The sequence below is a fragment of the Suncus etruscus genome, chromosome 16 (assembly GCF_024139225.1).
Source record: "Suncus etruscus isolate mSunEtr1 chromosome 16, mSunEtr1.pri.cur, whole genome shotgun sequence".
Lineage (NCBI taxonomy): Eukaryota > Metazoa > Chordata > Mammalia > Eulipotyphla > Soricidae > Suncus > Suncus etruscus.
In genome coordinates, this window is record NC_064863.1 from 85,158,703 (window position 1) to 85,182,710 (window position 24,008).

The 24,008-nt window shown below is 39.6% G+C and overlaps 1 protein-coding gene across 1 annotated transcript in view; it reads right to left on the bottom strand.

Annotated features, from left to right (window-relative positions):
* The window catches only part of RAP1GDS1 (Rap1 GTPase-GDP dissociation stimulator 1), a 153,397-nt gene extending 129,591 nt beyond the window's left edge, over nucleotides 1–23,806 (bottom strand). Inside the window, exons 1-4 of the mRNA XM_049789894.1 lie at nucleotides 23,782–23,806; nucleotides 21,198–21,266; nucleotides 20,891–21,067; nucleotides 20,440–20,547 (exon numbers count right to left, since the gene is read on the bottom strand). Of these exons, the coding sequence (XP_049645851.1) occupies nucleotides 20,440–20,547; nucleotides 20,891–21,067; nucleotides 21,198–21,266; nucleotides 23,782–23,806 (379 nt within the window). The remainder of the gene's footprint in view (nucleotides 1–20,439; nucleotides 20,548–20,890; nucleotides 21,068–21,197; nucleotides 21,267–23,781) is intronic.
* Nucleotides 23,807–24,008: the final 202 nt, after the last annotated feature.

Sequence of the window (24,008 nt, forward strand, 5' to 3'; positions counted from 1 at the left end):
TGAGTTCTGCAACTTTATATACTTTCTATGAGCTCTAATAATAACATAGCAATTTTTAATATCAATGAAAATAACAAAAATCTCATAAAGATGGCAGGAAAGGAACAAAACGAAAAAGTTCCTTGATCCACAAACAAAATAATTTATGAACAATAATTCTGTACAATACACTGAAAAAGATTAATCAGAGACACCAGTGACAACAGAAGTATCTTCATTATAGAAAACCGTGAAACATTTAAAGGCACAGCAGAGGATATGGTTGGTACTTGAGAGAGAACAGAAGCTAGAACACTTGCCAGGTAAAGGCAATGAGGAGGTCCAGCAGAGAGGCACAGTGCTTAATCAAGGCCAACAGAACTGGAGATCTCCTACAAAGCAACAAGTTAGCCACTATAGCTTGATAACAAAAATCTACAGCACAGAATCTGCAGCCACAGACACTCCTCTGTATCCATCCCCCTGTTTCATTTTGAAGGTGAAGCTGCGTGACAGATTTGTAAACTTAGGGCTTGAACAAGACTCATATATGGAAAACCCATGGGACAAAGCTTCCCTGGGGGAGAGCAGATCACAAAAGCCCAATGTATCTTGAGAAACAGAAAGGTAGGTTCATACTCGAGTAAAGGTGTCCTGTGTTGACCATGCTCCTGGAAGTTCAGAAGTCCCCCAACCTCCCCGGCACTGAAAAATAGTCAGGCCATGCACTTGAGTACAAATACCCATTGGTAAACAGATGGCTAATGGTTCACAGGACCACAGGAACTGAACACAAGCTACAGAGTAGGTGCCCCTTAGTAGACATGTAGGTAGTTCACAGGTTGAAAAATGCAAATAAAAATAGGCATGTTCACAAGAACAGTGCAGCTATCGATCACAGGAGAAAGCCTTTACCTGCCAAGCATATCATACCAACACAACCAATGAGACAACTTTGATCTGAAGTATAACATCTAAGATTGAAAGAACTTGGCTTGTAACTTCTTATGGCCATAATATCCCTGCATTCAATGGTTGAGACTGTACAGGTCCTTTGAAATAGTGAAAGAGGAGCCAAGACTAATAGAAATCAGAAAGTCACAGATACCAGCCTGACCTTATAAACTGAAACCCAAGATGACAGAATAGAGCATCTTAGAGATGCACCATTAGCTCCCATGCAGTACCAATTGATGGCATTGGGACAACTGGTCAGCCACATGTGAAAAAGTGAACTCAGACCTTTATCTAATATCATACACAAAGGTCAAATCAAATTAATTAGACCTTGGGGCCTGAGCTATAGCACAAGTGGGTGTTTGCCTTGCCTTCTAATCTAGAACAGACCATGGTTCAATTCTCCCAGTGCCCCAGTGCCCCATATGGTCACCCAAGCCTGGTGTGATTTCTGAGCACATAACCAGAAGTAATCCCTGAGCGTCACGGGGCGTGGCCCAAAAAGCAAAAAACCAAAAACAAACAAACAAACAAAAAAAAAACAAGACCTTGCTATCAGACCCGAAATTATAAGGTATATATAAAAGAAAAGGTAGGCAAAACACTAAATGTCATTGAGACTAAAGATATCTTCAAAGAGGAAATACCTCTGTCCAAACAAGTCGAAGCAAAAATAAATAGGATGGAGTCTTCCCAGTCGAGACTGTAGATAAAGCTGACTCTGCTAGAACCCTTAAGCATGGCAGATATTTTGAGGCTTGCCCCAACTTGCTCCAGCCTGGGAACTTTAATCATCTCTGGCATTCATCCCCTGAGGGCTTACTCAGCTGAGGTGTGTCTTCCCGGGCCAGAGATTGTGGATAGAGCTGACCCAGCTTGCTCCAGCCTGGGAATTTTGATCATCCCTGGCATTCATCCCCTGACGGCTTAATTTAGACGAGGTGAGTCTTCCCAGCCAAGACTGTGGATAAAGCTGACTCTGCTGGGCTGCTTAAGCCCACCTCTTAAGGGATCGAAGCAGAGGAGTGTGGCTGCGAAGTACACTCCACCTAGCCAATGAATACCACCACAACATGTAGAAAACCCACAAGTGTGACAATGGGGAAACTACACAGACCCACATCAGGCATAGAGAATGAAGATGACAACTCTGATGACCCAATAAAGGCCAACCACCTAGTTAGTCTTTCAGATATGGAGTTTAGAGGAGAAATATGGAGGATGTTCACAGAACTCAAAGAACGTATAGAACAGAACACTAATAAGAATCAAGAGAACATGAAGATAGAAATCAGAAAACTCCAAATTGAAATATCAGGTCAAATAACAGGTCTGAAAAAATCAGTAGATGAATTGAAGGGCTCAATGGATAAGCTCTCCTATAGGGTAACAGCAGCTGAGGAGAGAATTAGTGTGCTGGAAGATGAGATGCATAACAACTCCATACAGCAGAAGAGACTGGAAAAAAGCCTTAAAGCAAATGATCAGACAATTGAAAAATTACTGAAAGAATATGGACAGATGAAAATAAGAGTCTTTGATAAGCTCAACAGAAACAACTTAAGAATCATTGGAGTCCCAGAGACCCAAGAAGAAAATCTCCAGGAAGAATTAACAGCAAGAACATCATCACAGACAAACTACCAGAGTGAAAGAATATGTGTGAACAAATTCTGCATGCCCGAAGAGTACCAGCTAAAAGAGACACCAGGAAAAATACCCCAAGAAACATCCTAGTGACTAGGATGAATCCCACAGACAGAGACAGAGTACTGAAAGCAGCAAGATCAAAAAGGGATATTACATTCAAGGGAGCATCCTTGGGGCCGGGCAGTGGCGCTAGAGGTAAGGTGCCTGCCTTGCCTGCACTCGCCTTGGATGGACCGCGGTTCAATCCCCCGGTTTCCCATATGGTCCCCCAAGCCAGGAGTGACTTCTGAGCGCATAGCCAGGAGTAACCCCTGAGCGTCACTGGGTGTGGCCCAAAAACCAAAAAAAAAAGGAGCATCCTTGAAATTTATAGCAGACCTGTCACCAGAAACACTCAAGACCAGAAGGCAGTGGTGGTATATAGTGACAAAACTCAATGAAATAAATGCTTCGCCTAGAATACTGCATCCAGCAAAACTCACTTTCAGGTTTGAAGGAAGTATACATAGTTTCACAGATAAACAACATCTAAGAAACTTTACAGACTCAAAATCAGCCTTCAAAGAAAAACTTCAGGTCTACTTTAAGACAAGACAGACCAACAACCACACCAAACTTCTACTCAAAGATGGCACTAAGTCCCAGGAAAATTATCTCTCTCAATGTCAGTGGACTAAATGCACCCGTTAAGAGACACAGAGGGCCTAATGGATCAAAAACTGAACCCAACCTTCTGCTGCCTACAAGAAACACCCCTGAATAGTCAGAACAAACATAGACTCAAAAATCAAAGGCTGGAGGAAAATAATCCAAGCAAATAACACCCTTATAAAAGCTGGAGTGGCCATACTAATATTAGATAACACAAACTTTATACTCAGAAAAGTTGTAAGGGACAAAGATGGACATTTTGTACTAATCAAGCAATATGTACAGCAGGAAGAAATCACTCTCCTAAACATATGCACCCAATGAGGTGCATATATTTAATACAAGCAAAGTATTTAATACAATTGTTGACAAATCTGAAAAAGGATATAAATAATAACACAATAATTGTGAGAGACCTCAACATGGGCCTGTCAACACTCGATAGGTCAACCAGATTGAAACCCAACAAAAATATACTGGACCTGAAAAGAGAAATGGAAGAAAGAGGCCTAGTAGATATATATAGGACACACCATCCTCAGAAACCTGGATACACATTCTTTTCCAACGTACATGGGTCATTCTCCAGGATAGACCACGTGCTGGCACATAAAACATACCTCCATAAAATCAAGAGGAGAGAAATTTTACAGGCTACATTTGCTAAATATAATTCTCTGAAGTTAGATGTGAACTACAAAGGGACACACAAGAAAAACTTTAACAGCTGGAAATTAAGAGTCTACTACTGAACAACCAGTGGATCTGAGATGAAATCAAAGAGGAAATCAAAACTTTCCTGGAAACAAATGACAATGGAGAGAGACACAAACTATCAGAACCTATGGGACACAGCAAAAGTGGTACTGAGAGGAAAATTTATAGCTTTGCAAGCACACATCAGGAAGTAAGGAGCATACATGAATAACTTAATGATACAGCTTATAGAAATAGAAAATGATCAACAAAAGAAACCAAAAATAGGGAGACAAGGAAATAACAAAGCTGAGAGCAGAAATCAATGCAGTGGAAACCCAAAAAACAATCCAAAAGATCAACAAAAGCAGAAGTTGATTCTTTGAAAAAATAAACAAGATTGATAGATCATTGGCAAAACTCAAAAAAAGAGAGGGAGAAAAACTTGATAACGTGCATTAGAAATGAAAAGGGGGAGATCACTACAGATACTGCCGAGATTCAAAGGGTATTCAGAGACTACTTTGAGAAACTCTATGCCACTAAATATGAGAACCTGGAAGAAATGGATAAATTTTGAACTCATATAACCTTCCACAGTTGAATAAAGAAGATGTAGCATATCTAAACACTCCCATCACTATTGAGGAAATTAAAACTGTAATCAAAAATTTACCCAAAAACAAAAGCCCAGGCCCTGATGGATTCACGAATGAATTCTTTCAAATCTTTCAAGAGGAACTACTACCAATCCTGACCAGGCTCTTTCATGAAACTGATAAAAAAAAGGAACACTTCCAAATAGCTTTTATGAAGCCAACATTACGTTAATACCAAAACCAGATAGAGATGCTGACAATAAAAAAAATTACAGACCAATATCCCTGATAAATACAGATGTAAAGATCCTCAACAAAATCCTGGCAAATAGGGTCCTATGCCTCATCAAGAAGATCATTCACTATGATCAAGTAGGTTTCATCCCTGGAATGCAAGGATGGTTAAATATCCGTAAATCTATCAACATCATATACAACATCAACCAACAAGAAAAATAAAAATCACATAATCATATCAATAGACGCAGAGAAAGTATTTGATAAGGTCCAACACCCATTCTTGATTAAAAAAAAAAAAAACCTCTCAGCAAGATGGGAATGAAAGGAACCTTTCTCAATCTAGTTGAAGCCATCTCCCACAAGCCAATGGCAAACATTATCCTCAATGAAGAAAAATTAAAAGCCTTTCCTCTAAATTCGGGTACAAGATAAGGCTGTCCGCTCTCACCACTCCTCTTCAACATAGTACTGGAAGTGCTTGCTATAGCCATTAGGCAAGAAAAAAATATCAAGAGAATCCAGATACAAAGGAAGAAGTCAAGCTCTCAATGTTTGCAGATGACATGATACTCTACTTAGAAAATCCTAAAGACTCTACCAAAAAGCTTCTAGAAATAATATATTCATATGTGACAGGCTACAAAATTAACACACAAGAATCAATGGCCTTTTTATACACCAAAATGGACATTAAGGAAAGAACCCCATTCACATTAGTGCCATACAAACTCAAATATCTTGGAGTCAACCTGACTGAAGATGTGAAGGATCTATACAAAGAAAACTATAAAACACTGCTTCAAGAAATGAGAGGACACACGGAAATGGAAACACATACCCTGCTCATGGATTGGCAGGATCTAACATCCTTAAAATGGCAATACTTCCAAAAGCATTGTACAGATTTATCGCGATTCCTCTGACACCCATGACATTTTTCAAAGAAGTGGATCAAACACTTCTGAAATTCATTTGGAACAATAAACACCCTCGAATAGCTAAAGCAATCCTTGGGAAAAGGAATATAAGAGGCAATACTTTTCTGAATTTTAAACTGTATTACAAAGCAATAGTTATCAAAACAGCATGAGATTGGAATAATAACAGACCCTCAGATCAGTGGAATAGGCTTCAGTACTCAGATAATGTTGCCAGACATACAACCACCTAGTTTTTGATAAAGGAGCAAGAAATCCTAAATGGAGCAAAGAAAGCCTCTTCAATAAGTGATGTTGTCACAACTGGTTAGCCACTTGCAAAAAAGCGATCTCAGACCCCTAGCTAACACCATGTACGAAGGTAAAATCCAAATGGATTAAAGACCTTGATATCAGATCTGAAACTATAAGGTATATAGAATAGCACGTAGGTAAAACACTCCATGACATTGAGCCTAAAGGCATCTTTAAGGAGGAAACAGCACTTTCCAAACAAGTGGAAGCAAAGATAAACAGATGGGACTATATTAAGCTGAGAAGCTTCTGCACCTCAAAGGAAATAATGCCCAGAATACAATAGCCACACACTGAGTGGGAGAAATTATTCATCCAATACCCATCAGATAAAGGACTAATATCCAACATATACAAGGTTCTGAAAGTACTTTACAAGAAAAAAACATCTAACCCCATCAAAAAATGGGGAGAAGAAATGAACAGACACTTTGTAAAAGAAATGCAAATGGCCAAAAGGCACATGAAAAAATGTTCCACATCACTAAAGGTCAAGGAGATGCAAATCAAATCAACTATGAGGTACCACCTCATGCCACAGAGATTGGCACACATCACAAAGAATGAGAACAAGAAGTGTTGGCAGGGATTGAGACAGAAAGGAACTCTTTCACTGCTGGTGGGAATGCCGTCTTGTCCAACCTTTAATGGAAAGCGATAAGGAGATTCCTTCAAAAACTGGAAATTGGGCTCCCATATGATTGAGCTATACCACTCCCCAGGGATATGCCCGAGGAACACAAAAATACAATACAAAAATCCCTTCCTCACACCTATATTCAATGCAGCACTATTTATAATAGCCAGACTCTGGAAACAACCAAGATGCCCTTCAACAGATGAGTGAATAAAGAAACTGGTACATATACACAATGGAATACTATGCATCCATCAGGAGAGATGAAGTCATGAAATTTTTCTATACATGGATGTACATGGAATCTATTATGCTGAGTGAAATAAATCAGAGGAAGAGAGATAAACGCAGTATAGTCTCATTCATCTATAAGTTTTAAGAAAAATGAAAGACATTTTTGCAATAATTCTCAGAGACAAAAGAGATGAGTTCTGGAAGGTGCAGCTCATGACATGAAGCTCACCGCAAAGAGTGATTGAGTGCAGTTAGAGAAATAACTACACTGAGAACTATCCTAATAATGTGAATGAATGAGGAAAGTAGAAAGTCTGTCTCAAGTACACGTGTGGGTGGGGTGGGGAGGAGGGAGATTTGAAACGTTGGTCGAGATAATGTTGCAGTGGTGAAGGGGGGTGCTCTTAACATGACTGAAATCATACAACTAAAATCATATTGTATTGTATTTTTGTGTTCCTAGGGTATATTCCTAGAAGTGGTATAGCTGGATCGTATGGGAGCTCGATTTCCAGTTTTTGGAGGAATCTCCATATCGCTTTCCATAAAGGTTGAACTAGACGGCATTCCCACCAGCAGTGGATAAGAGTTCCTTTCTCCCCACATCCCCGCCAACACTGTTTATTCTCATTCTTTGTGATGTGTGCCATTCTCTGGGGTGTGAGGTGGTATCTCATCGTTGTTTTGATTTGCATCTCCCTGATGATTAGTGATGTGGAGCACTTTTTCATGTGTCTTTTGGCCATCTGTATTTCTTCTTTGTCAAAGTGTCTGTTCATTTCTTCTCCCCATTTTTTGATGGGATTAGATGTTTTTTTCTTGTAAAGTTCTGTCAGTGCCTTGTATATTTTGGAGATTAGCCCCTTATCTGATGGGTATTGGGTGAATAGTTTCTCCCACTCAGTGGGTGGCTCTGGTATCTTGGGCACTATTTCCTTTGAGGTGCAGAAGCTTCTCAGCTTAATATATTCCCATCTGTTAATTTCTGCTTTCACTTGCTTGGAGAGTGCAGTTTCTTCCTTGAAGATGCCTTTAGCCTCAATGTCCTGGAGTGTTTTACCTACGTATTGTTCTATATATCTTATGGTTTGGGGGCTGATATCGAGGTCTTTAATCCATTTGGATTTTACCTTCGTACATGATGTTAGCTGGGGGTCTAAGTTCAATTTTTTGCAAGTGGCTACCCAGTTTTGCCAACACCACTTGTTGAAGAGGCTTTCTTTGTTCCATTTAGGATTTTTTGCTCCTTTATCAAAAATTAGATGATTGTATGTCTGGGGAACATTCTCTGAGTATTCAAGCTTATTCCACTGATCTGAGGGCCTGTCTTTATTCCAATACCATGCTGTTTTGATAACTATTGCTTTGTAGTAAAGTTTAAAGTTGGGGAAAGTAATTCCTCCCATATTCTTTTTCCCAATGATTGCTTTAGCTATTCGAGGGTGTTTATTGTTCCAAATAAATTTCAAAAGTGCCTGGTCCACTTCTTTGAAGAATGTCATGGGTATCTTTAGGGGGATCGCATTAAATCTGTACAGTGCTTTGGGGAGTATTGCCATTTTAATGATGTTAATCCTGCCAATCCATGAGCAGGGTATATGCTTCCATTTCCGCGTGTCCTCTCTTATTTCTTGGAGCAGAGTTTTATAGTTTTCCTTGTATAGGTCCTTCACATTTTTAGTCAAGTTGATTCCAAGATATTTGAGTTTGTGTGACACTATAGTGAATGGAGTTGTTTTCTTAATGTCCATTTCTTCCTTATTAGTATTGGTGTATAGGAAGGCCATTGATTTTTGTGTGTTAATTTTGTAGCCTGCCACCTTGCTATATGAGTCTATTGTTTCTAGAAGCTTTTTGATAGAGTCTTTGGGGTTTTCTAAGTAGAGCATCATGTCATCTGCAAACAGTGAGAGCCTGACTTCTTCCTTTCCTATCTGGATTCCCTTGATATCCTTTTCTTGCCTAAAAAAACCCCTTCCTTACACCTATATTCATTGCAGCACTATTTACCATAGCAAGACTATGGAAACAACCAAGATGCCCTTCAACAGACGAATGGCTAAAGAAACTGTGGTACATATACACAATGGAATATTATGCAGCTGTCAGGAGAGATGAAGTCATGAAATTTTCCTATACATGGATGTACACGGAATCTATTATGCTGAGTGAAATAAGTCAGAGAGAGAGAGAAAAACGCAGAATGGTCTCACACATTTATGGGTTTTAAGAAAAATGAAAGACATTCTTGCAATAATAACTTTCAGACACAAAAGAGAAAAGAGCTGGAAGTTCCAGCTCACCTCAGGAAGCTCATCACAAAGAGTGATGAGTTTAGTTGGATAAATAACTACATTTTGAACTGTCCTAATAATGAGAATGTATGAGGGAAATTGAGAACCTGTTTAGAGTACAGGCGGGGGTCGGGTGGGGAGGAGGGAGACTTGGGACATTGGTGATGGGAATGTTGCACTTGTGATGGGTGGTGTAAAAAAAAAATAAATAAAATAAAATAAAATAAAATCATATTGTAATCACGGTGTTTAAATAAAGATAATTAAAAAATAAATAAATAGGATGATAATTTGCAAAACTTCTGAATTTTCAAAGAAAATTTTCAAAGAAAAGTTTCAAAGAAACTTAGAACACAATGGCCACCCACAGCGAGAAACTATTGACTCAAAAACCATCATAAGATATACTTAAAGAAATTGACAAGAAAAAATATCTAAACCCATCAAAGTCCTGAAGATAGGCTGGGTGTGGGGTCGGAATATTGTTGGTGGGAAAGTTACTCTGGTGAAGGATGGTGTGCATTTGATACCTGAAAAGCAAGTACAAACATTATTGTAACCATTTGCTTAAAGAAATTATCTAAAAAAAAAAACCCTCTGGAATAAATTCATTACCAATAATAAAAGTACCATTGGCACCCCAGAGCCCAGGAAGAAAACCAGCATGAAGAATCAACAGTCAAAAATATCATTTTGGAGAAGATACTAGAGCTAAAAGAGTGCAGGCAACTGCATACTTGTTGCCAAAAGAGTACCAGCTAGGAGATCCAAAGAAAAGCACCACAAGGGGTTGGAGTGGTGGCAAAAGCGATAAGGCATCTGCCTTGCCTGAGCTAGCCTAGGACTGACTGCGGTTCGATTCCCCAGCATCCCATATGGTCCAAGCCAGGAGCAATTTCTGAGCGCATAGCCAGGAGTAACCACTGAATGTCACCAGGTGTGGGCCAAAAACAAAAAAGAAAAGAAAAAGCACCACGGGCCGGGCGGTGGCGCTGGAGGTAAGGTGCCTGCCTTGCCTGCGCTAGCCTAGGACGGACCGCGGTTCGATCCCCCGGCATCCCATATGGTCCCCCAAGAAGCCAGGAGCAACTTCTGAGCGCATAGCCAGGAGTAACCCCTGAGTGTCACGGGTGTGGCCCAAAAACCAAAAAAAAAAAAAAAAAAAAAAAAAAAGCACCACAAGACATATTCTACTTATTGCATTACTGGGTTCCATTCTCCATCCCAGAGTGTGACCTGGTGTTGGATTACTGGATTCCACCTTACTCAGTATTCATTCTCCATCCTAGAGTGCAATCTTGTTCTTGCTAATAAAAAGCTGGGGTCTCAGGAAGGCATTGCATTCTCCTTCTTCCTCCACTATGCTATCTGCCCCCAAGGAGTGGAAGGCTTGTGTGTTTGAATTCCTGGCTTGCATGTTGGAGTACTGAACCTGTTTTTACCCCTTTCATTGTATGGATTTTACTGCATCTGTGTTTCCTTCCAGACTTGGGTCGCTCCAGGTGCTGGTTTTGGAGCCTGAGGCTTCCTTCTCACTAGTCACAATCATGAAAATCACATATAGGAAAAGAATACTGAAAGCACAGAAATAAAAAAGGGAAATTACAAACAAGCATCCTTAGATTTACAACTAATTGATCACAAGCAACCCTCAAGGACAAAGACAATGGTTGGATGTAGTGATAAAACTCAATAAAATAAATGCCTTGGGCCCGGAGAGATAGCACAGCGGTGTTTGCCTTGCAAGCAGCCGATCAAGGACCAAAGGTGGTTGGTTCGAATCCCGGTGTCCCATATGGTCTCCTGTGCCTGCCAGGAGCTATTTCTGAGCAGACAGCCAGGAGTAACCCCTGAGCACTGCCGGGTGTGGCCCAAAAACTAAAAAATAAATAAATAAATAAATGCCTTGCCAAGAATATTTTACCCAGACAGACTTTTCACTCAGGTTAGAAGGAAGAATACACAGCTTCACAGATAAACAACAGTTCTGAATCTTTACAGAATCAAAACCAATACACACACAGAAAAGAGTTAAAGGGTCTACTTTAAGCAAGGCAGACCCAAGACACACACCAAACTACTCAAAAAGATTCAATTAAATCCCTTGACAATCATCTCCCTCAATGCCAATGGACTAAATGCCTCAGTTAAGAAATAGAGTAGCAATGGATCTGAAATATAATTCCAACATTCTGCTGCCTGAAAGAAATGCATCTTAAAAGTCACAGCAAATATAGACTCAAAGTCAAAAGTTGAAGAACAATCATTCAAGAAAAAAATTCCCTTAAAATGGCTGGGGTGGGTATACTAATATTAGATGACACAGCCTTCATGCCTAGAAATGTTATAAAAGACTGATAACATTTCTTTGTAATCAAGGGATGTTACATCAACAAGAAATCACACTTCTAAACATATATGCACCCAATTATGGGTCAGTAAAATACTTAAAACAACTTCTGAAAAATTTGAAGAAAAGACATCAATAGCAACACAGTAATAGTGGGAGCCTTCAACACCACGTGTCACCACTTGATAGATAGGTCAACAAGGCTAACAACAGCTAACAACAGCTCTAAAGGAAGAAATAGAAATCTTATTATCTACTAAATGATTATCATTATCTACTAAATGGCTTAATAAATATAGAGAGAGCTCTTCAGCTCCAGAAAGCTGGATTCATATTCTTCTCCAATGCACATGGTATATTCTCCAAAATAGGCCACATCCTGGGCCATAAAACATACCTCCATAAAATCAAAAGGGTAGAAATTATTTCTGCTATCTTATCAGACTAAGATGTACTAAAAATAGGGTGAATTACAAATTACAGACAATGGAGAAATAACTTTAAATTTTGGAAATTAAATAGATCAGTACTGTACAACCTGTGGACCAAATACAAAATAAGAGAGGAAATCAAAAGATGACTGGAAACAAAAGAGAATGAAAAATGAATTATCAGAATCTGTGGATACAAAAAGTGGTATTAAAAAGAAAATTTAGTCCCCCGTGCCTGCCAGAAGCTATTTCTGAGCAGACAGCCAGGAGTCACCCCTGAGCACCACCGGGTGTGGCCCAAAAACCAAAAAAAGAAAAAAAAAAAAAATTTAGGGGCCAGAGCAACAGCTCAATGGTAGGGCATTTGCCTTGCACACGCTGACCCAGGACGGACCAGGGCTTGATCTCCAGCATCCCCAATGGTCCCCCAAGCCTGCCAGGAGCAATTTCTGAGGAAAGAGCCAAGAGTAAACCCTAAGCACCGTGGGGTGGTGTGACCCAAAAAAAAAAAAAGTTTTTTTTTATACCTTCACAAGCATTCATCAGAACAGAAAAGAGGCCTACCTAAGTAACTAATGGCACAGCTTAAGAAATTTTTAAAAAAGAGTGATAAGATGAGTCAAAAGTAGGCAGGTCTGGGACCGGCGTGGTGGCACTAGAGGTAAGGTTCTGCCTTGCCAGCCCTAGCCTAGGATGGACCGCGGTTCGATCCCCCGGCCTCCCATATGGTCCCCCAAGCCAGGAGCGACTTCTGAGCGCATAGCCAGCAGTAACCCCTGAGCGTCACTGGGTGTGGCCCAAAAACCAAAAAGAAAAAAGTAGGCAGGTGGAAGTAGTTAATAAAATTAATGGAATATGGGGGATTTGTTGAAAATATATAATAATTTAGGTAGGATAATCATTCTGAAATAGCAGTTCTTCCAATCTATGAGTACAGAATTTTTTTACATTTCCTAAGGTGGTCTTCTATTTCTTTAAGTCACTTAAAGTTTTCCGAATATAGGTTTTTCACATCTTTTGTTATGTTGATTCCTAGGCAACTTGATGTTTTGGGACACTACTTTAGAGTATCTTCTATATAATCTCTTTCTCGTTGAGATATTTAAAACAAATATTAATAGAACTGGAGACAAACTGACAACAAAATATAGTAGTAATAGATTTTAATAGTCTTCTAACTGCTGGATAAAGCAACGAGGCAAATGGTCAATAAGGAAACACTGGCCTTTAAAAAAGAAAAGGAAGAATGGACCAAATAGACATGTATTAGGTTATTCAAATCCAAATTCTTCTCCAATGACTTATGAAATGAACACTCTCCAAAACAGACCACATGCTCTAACACAAAACATATCTCCATAAAATTAACAAGATAGAAATAATATTTAGTTTCAAGCTAAATATGCTTTGAAAGTAGAGAAATGAATCACAAAACTATGGAAAACCTCAAATACTTATAAAACAACTTACAACTGAAAGGGCAAAGAAGAAATGGAAAAAGAAACCAAAGCATTCTTTGAAATAAAATGAAAGCATGAATTAGTAGAACATAAGGATTAAAGCAAAAGCTGTCTAAAAATGGAAGTACATAGCAAGGCAAGAGTACATCTGGAAACAAGAAAGGACCAAATAAATAATCTAACTGTATAGATTAAGCTACTAGATAACACCAACAAAGAAAAGTAAGGTAAGAAGAGAAAAATAATTAACAAATATGCAAAGGACTGTTAAAACTACTATACATTGACAAATGCAATCGCCATGTTCTAACCAGGCCAGCACCATAGACTCACTCTTTTCTCTCAGGAGATGCGAACTGAGCAGAGAAAGATTATATGGCTACACTGGCCCACGCAGCAAAAAGCTAGCCATCTCAGGAGGACAGGGTGGCCAAGCCCTCATCCTGCCATAGACACACTTGCTGCCTCCATCTCCCAGAATCACCATTTCCCAGATGGCCCTATCTCATCACTGATCCTCTGTAATGAATTGTTCTTTGGGAGTTGGGCTGAGGTTTGGTTATCCCACAGTTCCCAGATTGGAAAGGGATATCCAATACCCCCTATCTGGGAGGATAGGAGAAGCTGGCCCAGTAGTAATTCCCTGCAATAAGTAATCCACACAGATATGAAGGTTATAGCAGGCAAGAAAACTCACACTGCAAGCTGTTCAACCGCAGGCCAGTAGCTCCACCACATGGAACCACAAGCCTAGATAGCAGCTCTCCTCCAAGCTCCCCTGCCTCTCATTAATGAAGTCCAAACAAAGCCTGTCCCCAGGGCAAGGGGGAAAAGTCAGATGAAAGGCAATAGGAAAACAAGACCAATAGAAAATAATTAAGATACAAATGGGAACTACATCAAAGGCCTCGATTTACTTCCTATGTCCCCTTTCTTCTTCTGTTTTTGGCCACACCCAGCAGTGCTCAGGGATTACTCCTGGCTATCTGCTCAGAAATAGCCCCTGGCAGGCGTGGGGGGGTGGGGGGGAGGGGGCCATATGGGACACCAGGATTTGAACCAATATGGGACACCAGGATTTGAACCAATATGACCTTCTGCATAAAAGGCAAACACCTTACCTCCATGCTATCTCTCCACCCCCCCATATGTCCCCTTTTCTAATTCTTTAAAATCCTCTAAGATTCCCTTTGGGAACACAAATCTGACCACACTTCAGTATGCCTGTTTTGGAGGGCTGATATCACCAGGGTTTTTTGGAGTAATTTTGGGTACCCTCCTTCAGTATCTTCCTTCTTCCAGGCGGTATGGCAGCTGAGTACATGTCCCTAAAAGTCAGTAATCATGCTTTGAATTTCCTGATTTCATTTATTGGATGCTGTCATCCCTAAAAGAACACCTCAACTTTATAGAATTGACAGCTAACAAGAGCTTACTAAATCTTCTGCCTTTGTATTAATGACTTCATTGGAAATACATTAATTTTCACAAATATGCTTGCTACTATAACTTTTTCTTTCTTCTTTTTTTTTTTTTTTTTTTTTTTTTTTTGGTTTTTGGGCCACACCCGGTAACGCTCAGGGGTTACTCCTGGCTATGTGCTAAGAAGTCGCTCCTGGCTTGGGGGACCATATGGGACGCCGGGGGATCGAACTGTGGTCCATCCAAGGCTAGCGCAGGCAAGGCAGGCACCTTACCTCTTGCGCCACCACCCGGCCCCTTAAATTTAATTTTCATTCTGTGTTTTGTTTTTTGTTTTTAGGCTACACCCAGTGACACTCTGGGTTAATCCTGGCTCTGTGCTCAGAAATCACTCCTGGCTTGGGTGTAGGATGCAGGGGTATCGAACCAATGCAATTCAATGCAAATGCCCTACCACTGTGCTATTGCTCCAGCACCTCATATTTTCTTTGTAGTTTTTTTTCAGTACCTGCTTTCACTTATCTGGAAACAAATGCATTATGATCAGTTTTATGGTGCATTTTCTTTAAATAAAAAAAAAATACTACGCATCAAAGATACCATGAAATTAGGGAACCTACAAGAAATGGATAAATTCTTAAGAGTCTTTCAAGACTGAGTCAGGAGTAAACAGAGCACTTGAAAAAAACTGATTAACAGAAATAAAATCAAAATGGTAATCAAAAAACTTCTTCCAAACACTAAAGCCCAGGCCCAGACTTCCAGAAAGTCAAAGAATCAGAATCCTCCCAATTTCTATAAGGTAAACATCTCTGATACCAAAAGTAGACAAAGATACCATGCACAAAAAATTAGATTAAATTTGTCCAAAAAAAATTTGGGGGTCACACCCAGCAGTGCTCAGAAATTGCTCCTGGCAGGCTCGGGGGGGACCATACGGGATGCCGGGATTCGAACCACCGACCTTCTGCATGAAAGGCAAACGCCTTACCTCCATACTACCTCTCCGGCCCCCTAAATTTGTCCAAAATTTTAAAAACTACAAAGTACCACTGATTCAAGTCCAACAATATAGTAAAAGGATCAAATACCATGATCAAATAAAATTTATTCCAGATATGCAAGAATGTTTTAAAATATGCAAGTCAAACAACATACTATAGGCATATCAAGAAGTCAAAAATTAAAATATGGTCATATCAATAATTAACAACAAAATTTTAAAAAGATTCAACATCCATTCATGATCAAAGCTTTCAAAACTGGGAACTGAAAAAACTCTGGCTCAATAGTCTTTTACCACAATATAGCTAATATATTCAATGGAGAAAAACTGAAAACTTTCCCTCTAAGATCAAGCAGTAAATAAGGTTACCCATGCATTATTTTTCAATACAGTATAACAATTAGACAAGAAAGAGATATATTAATGAAATCCAAGTTGAAAAATAAGAAGCCAGGGCCGGAGAGATAGCATGGAGGGAAGGCATTTGCCTTTCATGCAGAAGGACAGTGGTGCGAATCCCAGCATCCCATATGGTCCCCTGTGCCTGCCAGGGGCGATTTCTGAGCATAGAGGCAGGAGTAACCCCTGAGCACTGCCGGGTGTGACCCAAAAACCAAAAAAAGAAAAATAAGAAGCAAACTAGAATTTGTAGATGACATGATCTGACTAAAAAAAAAACCCTAAAGATGCTAACAAAAAATAATGTTTAACTCACAGAAAAAAAAACTTCCAAAGTGGCAGTCTACAAAATCAATACACTAAAATCCATGACATTTTATATGCAAGCAATGAAGTAGAAGAGAAAGAAAAAATTATATATTATATAAATTTATATATAAATTCATATTCACAAATGTAACTTAAAAAAATCAAGTATGTGAGTGAGAGTGATCATATTATACTATCACTGTTACAGTGGTCCCTTCTCTGCCCTAACTGTACAACCCTACTATTTGTGGCAACTAGGGACTTTGTAAAAACTATAAATATTTGGACTTGGCCAATTAAAAGCCATGCATGTATTAATACAATTCCATGCTAAATAACTATCATTTTAAACTTTAACCGGGTTTCTAAAATATAGTATCTATTATTAAAAAAAATAAATAAATAAGAAAGAATTAAATATCCAAGCCACAGAGTCAACAATAATGAAATCATGAGACCCAAACTTTAACAACCAAACTTAAATTACCTGTTATGATTCAGGGAATTGGGGGAGTGGAGGTGTGAGATGAACTCTGGAAACACTGGCGGAGGGAGGTTTACACTGTGGTGAGACTGGTACTGAAACATTGTATGTCCAAAACTTAACTATGAATATCTTCGTAAATCACTTAACTACACCCAAAATAGGGACAAATCTAAAATAACACTGAAAGCCTGGAAAATTCTAAACTACTAGAAAAGACAAAATTGGTCAGATAATTTCAACAGGGCAGGAAGAGAGTAACACCTAATTGATCCCCACAAAGGAGCTCCCTTTGAGTGAGGTCAGAGAAAAAATGGTGCAAGCAAGAAAATATGAGGTCAGATATAAGAAAACCACAATAACAAGAGACAGAACTAAAGGATTTGGTACTTTACAGTTCAACAACTATAAGAAAAGATGAGAAACTATGCCTGTCCAGTGGGGCCCGACTGTGAAACATTGTGAGTGCTGCCTGTGTGTGTCTGTCTACTGTCCTCTTGCGTGAACCTCTTGGGAGTGGGCTGAAAAGAGGCTCCAGAAAACTCGCTCTCCCAGAGGCCAATTCTAGGGCGGAAACGCCAAGGAACTGCTCCATAATGTGAAAACCGGCTATGCTTTGCAGAAGCCAGGTCCCGTTTGTGACGTCAGGCTGGGAAAATCCACGAAACTATGCCTGCCCAATGGGGCCCAACTGTGAAAAATTGTGAGTGCTGCCTGTGTGTGTCTGTCTACTATCCTCTTGCGTGAACCTCTTGGGAGTGGGCCAAAAAGAGGCTCTAGAAGAGCACTTAGCTCCGCTTTGCTACGCGGACGTTTGCTCTTTCTAAGAAAGAACATCATCGCAACAAGAAGAAAAAAATCACACCAAGAACTGTGCTGGATCACTGAAGCCCAGCATTTCTCTCTGGACTGTCTTCTCTGCTGTCGGGCCTAAGATCTGATCCAGTGTGAGGCTTCATCCTCGGAGGCAAGTCGACCCACCCAGAAAGGGCGGAGCCAGAGGAGTGTGGCTGCCTACATCATTTAGCCAATGAATACCACCACAACACATAGAAAAATCCACAATACAAGTGTGACAATGGGGAAACAATGCAGGCCAGCATCAGACATAGAGAATGAAGATGACAATTCTGATGACCAGATAATAACCAACCAACTAATCAACCTCTCAGATAAGGACTTTAGACTAGCAATATGGAAGATGCTCAACGAACTCAAAGAAACCATGGATCGAGTTGAACAGAACACTAATAAGAACCAAGAAAATATGAAGACAGAAGTCACAAAACTCCAAACTGAAATAACATGTCAACTAACAGGCCTGAAAAACTCAGCAAAGTGAATGACAAAATGAATAAGCTCTGGGACAGCGTATCAGAAGCTGAGAATAGACTTGGTGCTGTGGAAGATGAGATAAATAACAATTTCATACAGCGGGAGAGATTGGGAAAAAAAACTTAAAGCAAATGAACAGACAATGGAAAAGATGAACGATGAAATCTGTTATTATGGATCTAGAAAATAGCCGGTTGGGTGAAAATAGTCAGAAAGGGAGAAAAGACACAGGATGATATCTCTCATATATGAAATCTTAGGTAAGTAAAGCTACCACAGGGGAAGAAAGTGGGGAATTAAGGGACAAACATAAGAAAATGGTGGAGAGAGAATAGTATAGGATAGGGTGTGATGAGGTGTTATGTATGGAACCCTATATTAAATAACAGTATTGTAAACTGCAGTCCCTAAAATAAAACTTTAAATAAAAAAAAATAAATAAAAAGACAGATTCTCACAGCAATGAAAGTCTTTCAAGAAACGAATAACTCCAAACATATTCAAAGGCATAGTCTACATCATTCAGTTCACAACAGATACAATTACACTTTCTACTTTATTTTAACATAGATTTTTAAAAATCAGGTCACTAAAAACAAAGTTCAAATAATTCTTCAAAAACAATTAACTTGGGGCCCGGAGAGATAGCACAGCCGTGTTTGCCATGCAAGCAGCCGATCCAGGACCAAAGGTGGTTGGTTCGAATTCCAGTGTCCCATATGGTCCCCCGTGCCTGCCAGGAGCTATTTCTGAGCAGACAGCCAGGAGTAACCCCTGAGCACCGCTGGGTGTGGCCCAAAAACAAAAACAAAAACAAACAAAAAAAACAAGCAAAAATTAACTTGAAATAAATAATTAGAAAAAATTCATTCACTTTTATGTAAATATGCATGTTTATGCATACAAATATGCATTTATATAAATATTCATGATGAGTAGGAGGATGAATCATATAAACCAACCTCAATATTTAAGAATAAAATTTTTAGGGCCGGGCAGTGGCGCTGGAGGTAAGGTGCCTGCCTTGCCTGCGCTAGCCTAGGACGGACCGCGGTTCGATCCCTGGCGTCCCATATGGTCTCCCAAGAAGCCAGGAGCAACTTCTGAGCGCATAGCCAGGAGTAACCCCTGAGCGTCACAGGGTGTGGCCCAAAAACCAAAAAAAAAAAAAAGAATAAAATATTTAAAGAATTGTTTTCCAAAGAGGTTGAACAAGTCAGCACCACTACCAATAGTGAATAAGTTAGTGAATAATAGTGACTAGTGAATTCCTTTTCCCCACAACCACACTAAGACTGACTAATTTTTATCCTTTTTTGATATACCAATCTGACTGGCACAAGATGGTATCTCATTTTGTTTTGATTTGTGTTTCCCTGAAGATTAGTCATGAGGAGCACTTTTCAAACAGCTATTAGCATGTCTCCTTTTAAAATGTAAACAAAGGGGCTGGAGAGATAGCACAGCCGTGTTTGCCTTGCAAGCAGCGGATCCAGGACCTAAGGTGGTTGGTTCGAATCCCGGCATCCCATATGGTCCCCCGTGCCTGCCAGGAGCTATTTCTGAGCAGACAGCCAGGAGTAACCCTGAGCACTGCCGGGTGTGGCCCAAAAAAATGTAAACAAAGAAGAAAGAAACCATGCAATTTTGCCTCTGCATGGATGGAAGGATCTAAGGATTATTAATTATGCTGAATAAAGTTATTCAGAAGAGTAACAGACACAGAATAATATTTTTCAGAAAATAAAATAAAGTAACAGAGCAGGTAAATAACAAAGGGCAAAGGCAACAGAACCTGAGAGTCAACCAAAAGAACTGGCTTACCAAGTGGATATAGACTGTAGGGGACCTGAGACAATGGTGGAGGAAGCAGACACCCTGATGGAGAGTGTGGTGTTAGAAGGTTGTATGTATAAAACCCTATTATAATCAGTTTAATGTTTTAATGTGTCTCCAAATAAACTACAAAAATATTAAAATAATTCAAGATTAAATTGAACACCAATTTCTGAGTGACTACTAATAAGCTTTTGTTTGGGGGAAAGGCTGGCATGTATCAAACAATGAAACTTACTATTTTGAGCCAGGGCTTGAAGAAGACAATCCAAGCATCCTTCTAAATTATCCTCAGTTCTGTCAACAGCAGTTATCTTCAGCCTTTTCAATGTATCACTAAGATTATCTGTGTATAAAAAAAAAGAAAAATTAAAAAGCTTAATAAATGCATAACCATCCTATTACATGATAAACAGCATAAGCAGACAAAGTGTATTATCATTCACTACATTACAAAACGGAATAGGTTGGGTATACTATTAAGCTTTAATAAAGATTAAAGTTTTTTTCTAGCAATAAAACAACATGATTACAATGGTGGTCATGTTTAAACATTTGATATACAAAATCACAAAACTTCTGTCATCACCAAAGTGCCCCAAACTTTCCATCACTGCCTTAAGTCTCTTCTAGCCTACCCTACCCCATCTCTCCTACACTGCATTCCTACCTAGACTTGGTAATCTCACTTCTGTAGGAAGAGTGTGCCAACAGTTTGTTTTCACTAGACAATCCATTCCCTTGTTTTGTTTCTTTATTTTCCACGTGAATGAGATCTTCTGGCATTTGTACTCTCTCTTGTTTTACTTTTAAAGATATCTCTAGTTTAGACACAGTGGGAGTTGAAGGGTAGAAAGCCAGATGAACTAGTAAAGCCAAATAACAGTTTTAAATTTCACCCACTGAAAAGGTATCCAAAAAGGATGATGTAGGAACCAGCAGAAAATAAAAGAAAGCCCCATAACCAGAAAAGAAAGATCTTTCTCTCACACTCACTCTTGGCATTCACATGCTCAGATGGCAGAATAGGGATATCACTAAAGAGCAAATAGCCATAGCTGAAAACTGAAGAAGAAAAAAAAAAAAAAAAACCAAAGTGACAGGAAACCTCTGGGGTATATACAGTCTTAAATAGGTCCAAGACTTCTGGACTTCTGATTAGGAAAGCATACACTGGATAGAGAATAGTGTCCAGATCATCATACACTAGAGGCTAGCAGATGGCAAAGGGACAGGATGAGTAAGATTGTACATTGGTAAAAGAAAAAACCTGGGCACTGGGGAGAGGCCAGACCCATTTACTTCAACTGCAAAATAAACTAACTTCTTAAGTTTCTCAGTTTTCTATTCAAATCTTTGATACAATTGTCAAAAGTCCATAAGGGCAAGAAAAAGCCGCTTTTATGCTAACCTGTAGCAAGGTAAGAAGTCATGCCTTCTCAGGGTCAGAGCAAGAGGACAGCAAGTAGGGCATTTGCCTTGCACACAGATGATTTGGGCTCTATCACTGGCATCTAATTAGATTCCCTGAGCATCTCCATATCCTGAGTACAGAGCCAGCATAAGCCCTGAGCAATGCTAGCTATCACCCCAAAACAAAACAAAAGAAATTTTGACTATTCTGACAACTAAGTAGTATTTCATTATGTATATATATCACAATTTATTATCCACTCATCTATCATTAGATATTTAGCTACTTCATTGAGACAACATGGAGCATTGGGGTACATGTATGATTTCAGGCAACCTTGGTAATGAGGATATTATAAAAGTAAGAAATAATTGGGGCCGGATTGGTGGCACAAGCCATACGGAACGTGTGGTTCGATCCCCCCAGCATCCCATATGGTCCCCCAATCCAGGAGCAATTTCTGAGTACGAAGCCAGGAGTAACCAGAGTGTCACTGGGTGTGGCCAAAAAAAAAAAAAAGTAAAAACTTTGCCTAGCCCTGAAGTAGCCCAAAAGTATGTATACTATATTCCCTTATGATGTCAATACAGCGATGAAGGAAATTATTCAGAAATTGAAACCACTCAGAAAAGGGTAGAAACAGCAAAACAAACTTCCAGATTGTGATAATATAAAAGGATAAGTCCAAGGCTATTTCAACATCCAGAATAACCTTTCCATGTGCAAGGTAAAGTGAGTATGAAAGAAGCCCAACTGTAAAATCAACTTTGTGAAAGCAGCAAGATTCCTTCTTCAACCTGGAAACTGACCCCTTTCTTTAACTTTATTTTTCTTACTCCACTGTTGCGAGATATTAAGACAAACAAGAAATAAATAAGTTTAGCTAGAATTAATAGTACAAGGAGAGAGGCAGAAAAAGGTGATTTAAGGAATCTTAATTTAAATTACCGAAACACTGCCATTCCTAGGGAATGCCCTGTGAAATGGGGGTTCTGCATTCACTCTTTTGCCTGCCACCTCTCTTGGAGGAAGATAATCAAAAAAAAAACTTTAGAGATCCCTCTTCCATGCACACCCATTATTTTTTTATTTTATTTAAACACCTTGATTACATACATGATTGAGTTTGGGTTTTAGTCATGTAAAGAATACCACCCATCACCAGTGCAACATTCCCATCACCAATGTCCCAAGTCTTCCTCCTCCCCACCCGACCCTGCCTGTACTCTAAACAGGCTCTCCATTTCCCTCATACATTCTCATTATTAGGACAGTTCAAAATGTAGTTATTTCTCTAACTAAACTCATCACTCTTTGTGGTGAGCTTCCTGAGGTGAGCTGGAACTTCCAGCTCTTTTCTCTTTTGTGTCTGAAAATTATTATTGCAGAATGTCTTTCATTTTTCTTAAAACCCATAGATGAGTGAGACCATTCTGCGTTTTTTTCTCTCTCTCTCTGACTTATTTCACTCAGCATAATAGATTCCGTGTACATCCATGTATAGGAAAATTTCATGACTTCATCTCTCCTGACAGCTGCATAATATTCCATTGTGTATATGTACCACAGTTTCTTTAGCCATTCGTCTGTTGAAGGGCATCTTGGTTGTTTCCAGAGTCTTGCTATGGTAAATAGTGCTGCAATGAATATAGGTGTAAGGAAGGGGTTTTTGTATTGTATTTTTGTGTTCCTAGGGTATATTCCTAGGAGTGGTATAGCTGGATCGTATGGGAGCTCCAGTTTTTGGAGGAATCTCCATATCGCTTTCCATAAAGGTTGAACTAGACGGCATTCCCACCAGCAGTGGATAAGAGTTCCTTTCTCGGGGCCGGGCAGGTGGCGCTAGAGGTAAGGTGTCTGCCTTGCAAGCGCTAGTGTAGGACGGACCAAGGTTCGATCCCCCGGCATCCCGTATGGTCCCCCCAAGCCAGGAGCGATTTCTGAGCACATAGCCAGGAGTAACCCCTGAGCGTCAAACGGGTGTGGCCCAAAAACCAAAAAAAAAAAAAAAAGAGTTCCTTTCTCTCCACATCCCCACCAACACACACACCCATTTTTTTGCAGTAAAAACCTGTTTCGGCTTGATTAGCATTAGATAGCTATCAACTGATCAGTTGATTATCCCTGAACAATAAATACTGTACTTAAAAGTCATTCGAGACTCACAGTTCATGAGGTTGTGAGCCCCCATTTTTTCCTCATATGTCTGTCTTGTTTTCTGAATCCTCGCAGCACCCCTGCTTCAGATACATTCACCCTTGGCTGGACTCCAGCACAGATACACATAGCACAGTGGTAGGGTATTTGCCTTGCATACAGCCAACCCCAGACAAACCCTGATTCGATTCCCCGTATCCCATAAGGTCCCCTGAGCTGCCAGGAAGGATTTCTAA